The 8963-nt window shown below is 35.0% G+C and overlaps 1 protein-coding gene across 1 annotated transcript; it reads right to left on the reverse strand.

Moving 5' to 3' along the window:
• Positions 1-8469, reverse strand: LOC135684762 (potassium voltage-gated channel subfamily A member 1). The gene is made up of 2 exons (XM_065200413.2): positions 8085-8469; positions 1-5418 (listed from the first exon to the last, which is right to left on the reverse strand). The coding sequence occupies exon 2, from the start codon at positions 5016-5018 to the stop codon at positions 3690-3692; it is 1329 nt and encodes a 442-aa protein (XP_065056485.2). The 5' UTR covers positions 5019-5418; positions 8085-8469; the 3' UTR covers positions 1-3689.
• Between the last annotated feature and the right edge of the window lie 494 nt (positions 8470-8963).

Here is an 8963-nt window from a genome sequence, read left to right on the forward strand (position 1 = left end):
AGTGAGATAAAGACAAAAGACCTCTTTAACAGCTGTCGTTTTCCGAGTTCACGAAACTGAATTTCAAAAAAGGCGGGAAATTTTGACCATTTCGACCAATCGAAAGATGGTCACAGAAAGTTCCACAAAAGTTTGACATATGTTTTTTGTATTCCTTTTTTTATCTTGGTGTTGTTTTGATTCACAAATGCTAGTTAGCTATTTAAAACCAATTACTGTTTTGAAAGAAAATGGTTGATGGAAACATAAGCCGAGACGATCCTACTCTGCATTTCCCTTCAAACAGGACACGCCTATTCTGATGGACAATTCAGTACTTCCATTTCTGCAAAAGTTACGAAAACGCATTAACGTTCTAGCGAAATTATTTTGAAACCATTCAGATAGTTTCAGGGCATCGTGCTCTTGATGTGCATTAACATTTTCTTTGCTCTTTACTTGTACAAAATTGCCATAGATTCCAGTCTAACCAATATATGTTAAACAGAAAGGACCCAAGACATCTTGTAGTACATCTAGAGCAGTTTCTACTCGTGTCCTGAATTAAAAATTTAACTTGTACCTACTGCTTCCTATCGGTGAAATAGCTATGGACGAGAAGCAAGGCAGATGTGCTGAAGCCATATGCACTCAATTTTGCTGTTATTAAGTCGTTATAAAGACAAACGAATGCTTTCAAAAGTTCTGCCAATCCCATCCACATAACGTTTCGGCTGTCCTACAAGTGCAGGCTGTGTACTTTTTCCTTCAACTTCGTATCTCCGTCGAACAACGGAGTACACTCATACGGCTTTGGATAAAAAAGCATCTTATATTTCATCATTTTTACAATTTTTAGTGAATGTTTAAAACTGACGGTTAGACAGTAAATAGTTATTTTATCTAAAAGTAAAAAAGCACAAAACGTGTACGTTGCCAACTGCAAAGTTGACTTTGAAGGAAGCAGGTTGAGGTGACGTGATGTGGGCAGGTACGGTAGCAATGCTACTGTGAATCTGCAATCTGTACACAGGAAATGATTATCTGTAAAGTATATTCACTGATAAATATAATTTACAATAGACTTCCAAATACTAAACAGGAAGCTTGCCATAAGAAGCAACGTCACAAAAACATTCACTCAATTAGACTTTTAAAGCTCAATTTAAAACCAGAATTTATTGATTTAATAAAGTTCTTACATAAACTATGAAGAAATGTTCAACGGCGGAAATTCTGCGAGATTTAATGTCATGTAAATGGTTTACGTTTTCATGTCATATAAATAATTTTCATGTCATTAGATTTACATGTCAGAAGCGCCGTTCATGCTTTTCTTTATAAGAAAGCTAGCTCGTGGCCTAGTTCTTGAAGTCCTTAATTTTTAGAGCTATTGTTATCAAATTTTGGTGCTCAACGTTCCTTAATAGTTCTTTAACTTAACTGCACAATTGATACCATGCAAATTGCACATCGTACATATTAATTTCTTACAAGTGTCGTTAGATTCTTCACTGTAGCTAAGAACCAGGTGAAAACACAAGGAGGATTGACTACAAAGACACCTGAAATATAATTTTTGGAGATATTGTTTAACAAATTTTGGTGCTCAACGCTCCTCAATAGTTCTTTACTGCTCAATAGAACTTAACTGCACAATTAATAACAATGAAAATTGCACATCGTACATTAGAATTTTTTACAAGTGTCATTAGATTCTTAACTGTAGCTAGAAACCAGGTGAAAACACAAAGAAGATTGACTACAAAGACATCTGAAATATGAAATAGTTGAAACTCAATCAAAAAGAAAAGTAAAACACTCAAAATTACGCAATGAAACACTCGATAGCTACCTTTGTAACACATAATTGATCTAATTTTTGACTATAAATAAAAGGAACTGGCTTCCTAATTTCTGAATATTTGCAATGATAAAAATGTTCAAAAATGAAACGGTTTCTTTATATTTTATCTTTATTTAGTCCAACGGTTATTATTTACTGCCTTCTACATGTAGGTTTCTTATAAAGTGGCTCCTTTATAAGAAACCACGTGAATTGAGTGTTCAAGTATAAAACAACATCTAATTTTTTTATTTGCAGCGTATTAGATTTTGATTTCAGACGAATTGATATTGGATTCTAAGGTCAAATAAATTTTACTGGATTTTAATGTCAAATAAATCGTATTTGATTCTTATGTCGTACAATTTGTATTGGATTTTGATATCATATAAATAGCTTTTTATGGATTTTTATGTCATATGCAACTTATCAACAAGATTTTAATCACAAATACATCATGTTTGATTTTCATTTCAGCAACAACGTATTGGATTTCGTTTAATATACAACGCATTTACTGTTCATTTCCAGTGTATTGGGTTTTTGTCATATGCATTACATTATAGTTTCATATCATGCATCACACTTGACTTTCAAGTCATATCATAAACTTTTCTCAAGATTTTCTCATGTCATATTTATCCTATAATTTATTCAAGGCGTATGCATTGTATGGTTTTTTAATGACATGTGCATTATATAATGTAAGTACCATATATTTATATCATACCCAGCCTAGAGGCTTTTCATGGGATATGTATCGTATGGTATTTTCATGTGAATTACTTAAAATTCTGTTTCATAAGCACATTTAAAGTCATCGAATGTCGTCAAAAATTTAAAATTTTTTGAATCTACTTCCAGCAATATATGGATGTATTGTTTGCATATACAGAACTACGACGTCTTGAAAATAATCCGAAAGTATAAAATTGTTTACAGAACGTTTAACTCTATTGATGCCTTAAAAAACTAGCATTGGCTAGGCTACCAGAAACTGCCAAAAGGATACCTTTTTTAGAACAGTTGCCATGCTTATGTAATTTGACGAGAAAAGATGATAAAATTAAATGCGGAAATATTATATTTAAGGATTAAAGTTTACAAAAAGCAATTTTTCTAGGGCTGAGTGCTTTAAAAATACTAAAGCAACTAAGTAGACTATGAAAATGATCGGTTTAAATGTTAATGCGTCTTTTGTGCACCCTTAAACAGCTTTGTCTCTGTTTTTTGGTTTTACTGAGCTTTGTTTGTAACAACATATAATAGGTCTCTAAAATGAATATACAGTTGCGAAGGCTGGCGCTCAGTCTTAACACTAGGCCTCGTGTGTACATAGCAAGTAATTTTACTTTTTCAAAACAAATTGAGGTTTTTCTCGGAAGTTAGAGCTAATGCTATGGCTTTGTCAAAACATCAATTAGCGAAGGCTTACTGGAATTTGCTAACAGCAGTTTAAATTTAAACTACATGTGATATATGCTATCACAGCGACAAAAAGACATTTATAATCTAATAAAATTTCAGCTTAGAAATCATTTGCGATCTGATGACGATAAAGGCACGACTTCTAAGCAAAACAGCCTTTTTGGATACTCTTAGTAAGATGTTTAAATCTTTTTTCGACGTTTCTATGCATTTTAGCTGGTAGCGGATCCTGCCTAGTCATATTGGTATTGCTTGGCAAATAATATATGTTTTGTTTTGCTTTGAATAGCTTGATTGATTATATCATAAAAGGCGTTCAGTAACGAACCCTGCAGCTTCTGTTTGAGTCATGAAAGTCAGTATTAGTCTTGTCTGTGATTCATGACATGCATGACACACGATAGTAAAATATAAATAAAAAACATTAACACAAGGCTCAATACTGTAACTCGAGATAGGAAGACCTCCTTTCAAGGTACGGGGACCTCTGTTCGAGATACGGCGACCTCCTTTCAAGATAGGGAGACTTCTTTTCAATCTGTGCGTAATTTTGCACAGCGGGTATGTTTGTTGCGGTCTTAGGCGCTGTGCCATTTTCATCTTCGCTTGATTTGTCTCTTATCGAGTCCCAGAGTTCTAAAAAGTTTGACACTAGGCAGAATATCGGCAACCCAATAAGAATGGTGCCAAAAATTGAGAAGAAACCGCCTAATGCTTTTCCAAATGTTGTGACAGGATAGGAGTCTCCATAGCCTACGGTCGTAATGGTGTTGATAGACCACCAAAGAGCATCCGGAATGGTGTGGAGAAACGAGTCTGGTTCGTTTATTTCTGCATAGTAAGTTAAAGCAGCACTAACAACGGTTGCTATGATCAATATAAAGAAGAGCAGACCAAGTTCATGCCTACTGGCAAAAAGCGTGTATATAAGCGCCCGCATACCTCTTGAGTACCTTGAGACCTTGAGAATTCTGGCAATGCGAAAAATTCTGAACGCCTTTAGAATTGACAGTGGTGTCATCTGAGTCTGGCTCTCGATTATAAGTTGTAAGTAGAACGGAATAATAGCCAAGAGGTCGATCCAATTCAATGGCGACTTGAAAAACTGCATTTTATTACTGCAGGATAAAAATCTAACGAAAAATTCAATGGTAAACCAAACGTAACATCCATGGTTCATTACGTAGATGATTTGTTTAACTTTGATGTAACCCTCACTCTTTGGATGCATCAGCGAAGGCAATGTTTCTGCGCACGTTATTACTATTGACAAGGCCAATGCAAATATACCTATAATTGTAATGATCTTTGCAAATATAGACGAATCGGGACTAGAGAACAGTTGCCAGAAAATCCTCTTGAGACGGTTCTTAGGCAGTTCATGCGATTCAGCGAGAATAAAACGATCAACTCTTTCAGGAAATGTTAGCAAATCTTCCTTTTTGCCAATTTCAAAGAAACTGAGTTCTGATACAAACTGTTTTTCTGTGATATTATCAGGTTTCGATATTCGACCATTTGACTGGTAGTAGAACAGGATCGCATCGAACGCTCTTCTGTTTCTATCAAAAAAATATTCGCCACGAAAAGGATCGAAATATTTATTCCTCCGAGAAGGGGAACCAAGAAGAGTATTTGGGTAGCGGGCAAGAGTACTTTCAAACGTCTCAAAATGTGCACCACTGATGTTGATACAGACACGCTCATCTGCTCTTTCTGATAAGAATACCTCTGGATACATATCTGCCTGCCAATCTGGTTCCATTCTTCAAAGCATGCAGACTTGTTGCAGATTTTCAAGCCGTTTCATGACCATAGTTCATTCTGCAAATAAACTACCACGTGCTTGTTGGCATAGACATAAAAAATTTCAGTTCAAATAAATGAGCAGTTTCAGTTTGATTATATGTCCGCTTGTTATACTTGACTTTAATGGAAGTTATTGATTAGTGAGCAAATATCCTCCAGCTGTAACTAGAATGAACAATTCATTTCAGTTTCATTGTCGTCAGGTGCTGGTGCTTGAGAAAACATCAATCCATTTTTCATTTGAGACCTTTTGGATTGATGCATGATAGATACTATGTATTTTATTGCAACCAAGGGCTTTCACTTTGAATCGATTGGTATTCTCAATACTGCTCACATGATGCTTGTCAATTTGTCTGAAAACGAGAAAAGCAATGCTCACAAGAGAAGATTGTGATGCTAAATAAAGAAAGAGTTCAGAAATTCGCGTGGCATCTTCAGAACCTAATTCATTTACATAAAAGCCACTTATTGGATTCTAGTAATTTAGAACTGAAATATAAATTAAAAATGAGCAGAAGCAACGGCGATCAGTAAGGAACAATTCAATACAACAAAATGTGACTTTATACTTGGAAAATAATTAAAGAATATTAACTGATATTTTACTTTTGCAAACATGACTTCATCAGCATAACTAGCCGTCAACTAGTGTAACTAACTATTGAATACTGAACATTCGCTACCTCTTTCAACTGCTTAGGAAACGTAGCAAGGGAATATTTAAAGTGTGTTAACGGTAAGATAGATACCAAGACCGGGAGGGAGATATAGGGGCGCTTTAGAGTGTCAATATACTTTATGGTATATTTGAGACAATACATATGGTATAGCTTGTCACATAGAATTTTAGTATAATGTGCTTTTTGCTAATAATAGGGTCTTTTTGCAAATTTTTTCAATTCTATCTTTTTATGAAAAATATTGATGGAATCAATTGGAAGTTGCACTTTACTTTTTAATTCAAAATTGCAAAACATATTCATATTGGTTTTGTAGACCATACAGCCTTCCCGAATGCAAGCAAAAAGCAACGAATGATTCTGCTATTCACAAGAGCATGCGTGAAGTGAGATACATCGTCTTGTTTTGGAAACTCATTGATTTAACATTGCCTTGTCGCAAGATAAAGATGAATTGAGTAGAATTGTTTCAATATAACTAATTTGACCAAATCCAACACAACGTAGGCTTCATGCTCTTGACAAACAAAATTTGTTTCAAATATCTGGACAAAAAAAGGAAGGGTTGTCTAGAATAAAAAATAATCATCGCTGAGTTCCGTAACACTGCTGCAAATTTTGCATCTTGTCAGAACCAGATTTTCAGTTTATTGAAGTGATTTAGAATATGTAAACGAAAGAATCAGCTGTGAAGATCTTTTTTGACTAAAAGATAAACTTGTAAGAAGCACACGCAGAGTTCGAAATGACCTATGAGATTATCGTGACCGATCATGCTCTTATCATTTATTGATGATTAACTTTCAAGAAACTTCAAAATTTGAATACGCAAGTATTGAAAAGTCATCAATGCAGACTATCTGTTACAAAAATGGCATTTTGTTAGCTGGTACCAGTTGGTATTCTTTTTTGTTATAACTGCCGTGCAGGCAACAATGTTGGAGTTTTAGATTCCTATTCATTACATCAGACATCACAGACAAATATTGCACATGAATTCGACACGTAATTAGTAAATATTGCGTGAAATTGTGAGACACAGAATGCCAGCAAGACCTAAAAAATTTAATTCAGAAAAAAGTGTGAAGTTCTCACATCAGAATAATCATTGGTTGACGAGTTTTTGACGATATATTCGAGTAAGAGGAGTTATGAAAAATGGCCAAAAAACACCAAATTCATATGACCACCTTTTAGTGTGGTGCGTTGGTGGATGATCATATCCTACACAACTTTTGTTCGACAACAACTTGCTGGCAGACACGAACCCCTTTTCGTATCTCAATGGGCTGTCAAGATATTTTGGCTTCACGAGCACCGCCCTATTTGTGCAAATGCAAAGAATTAACTAAAAGTCAAAAATCTAGATATCTTGGATACTAAGATTCTTTTCGATCTTAGCTTTTTACCTGGACTAAATAGCCAACGACCTAAGTATTCCTGGCTTAAGTCATAAGTCCTATGTCACCAGTTAGTTCAGTTCAGTAAATTTTTAAGATCATAGTTTTTCTTATTTCTTTATCTCTTTTTCGTATTTCTAATAGAGGTGGCGTGGACATGTGATCTAGGCGTTTGGCTTACGATATGCGTGTCGCGTGCTCAAGCCACTTAAGGCTTTCTTTCCACCTACCGACTCGCCTGTCCATCCTTTTAAGGTTAGTAAATGCGTACCAAGGGTATTTGTTCTAGACTATCAATTTAGCGGCGCAAGCCACAGGTCCACACCACAGGTATTAGCTGCCAGAACCCTGGCCTGTTCTAACGAATAACATCTTGCTTGCCTGCTGCATCCATCTTCAAGTTTTAGAGGGACACGCCTTCTTCAATGACGCTGGTCAACAAGATGCTGTTACTGTGAAATTTCAACTAATGGACACTTCCCAATATATTTTGTCCAAAAACGTATTTTCTGTCGCCAGAGACTTTTAAGAGTAGCCTCTAAACAACGAACAATTCTCTTAAATGGGCTGTAACTAAAGTCCCTAGCGTGTCCCCTGTATAGAAATTGATAAAATCTGGTTGCACAGTTATGAAATTGATAAAATCTGGAAAATAATAAAGTCATAATGGTTCATGAATATTTCATGTAAAAATTTGTCAAACCAGATAACCTGATAGCAGAGTAGCTACGATTGTTGTATAGCTCTGCTAGTTTGACCTTCATTAAGCATTACAATGTTAACAGCCCGTCCTAATCTTCTTATTCAGTATCAAAAACTTTTGGTTCAAAATCTTATCCAAATTTTAAACAGTCCTTGTTTCTTTCCCATTTAGATGGAGTTAATCTTTATAGTAAGCATTGATCTCTATATCAAACAAACAAATGTGTGTAGACATACCATGCACTTTCTCTGAACTGTGTCATCATTTGAGATCTGCAACTACTTTTATGAATAATGTAATTCTTTTAATTGCATTTAAATGCTTTTTGGATTCACCCACACACATTGAAAGACTTCGCAAAAATTAAGGAACACATGACCATTTCGTGCTCTTTGAATGTAAAGAAAAGTTGAAAGATCCATGTTGCGAGAATAAAACGTCAAACACAAGTCGAAAATACAAGTTTATCTGATAAAAGTTTGATAGTGATATGTAAATATCCATGAATTATTAAGTTTGCCGTTGAATGTGCTGGTGATTTGACCTGTTTTACCTTAATGCCAGGTCTTGCTGATTTCTTTGAATGTTTTGGATGTCAACCTGTTCCAGTTATTCAGATTCAATGGTGAATTCCAATTTTCAAAGCTGCAACGTGATACATAGCAAGCTGAAAATGAACTAAAAGGAAGCTAAACTGAATAGATGCAGAAATCCCTTACAACAATAGGATATTACTTACAACAACAGTAGGATACATCAAAGTAGGCTGTGCCTTTACTTTAGAAATACACTGCACTTATTTGAACGTATATGCATAAAATAAGAATATTTTTCATATTGCATTGTGTTTTCAGGCATAGTTTTGACTGTTTTAAAGTGTGAAGCAAATGACCCAGTGCTTACAATTTTGTGCCGCTGATGGAGCTACAGTGTATTACGTCATACCTATTCATGACAGAATACAAAAGATTACTTAAGATCAGCATTAACCTTGATACAGAATATGCCTAAGCAAGGGACTTCCTCCAGAAAAAACGAATATTCCTAAGACGGTCTGAAGTTAATCATGATAAAGAAGCTATGAAACTCAAGTTACTACAAAATCGACGATCAAA

This window comes from Rhopilema esculentum, unplaced genomic scaffold, assembly GCF_057945365.1.
Source record: "Rhopilema esculentum isolate cy_ngs unplaced genomic scaffold, ASM5794536v1 HiC_scaffold_34, whole genome shotgun sequence".
Taxonomy (NCBI): Eukaryota; Metazoa; Cnidaria; class Scyphozoa; order Rhizostomeae; family Rhizostomatidae; genus Rhopilema; species Rhopilema esculentum.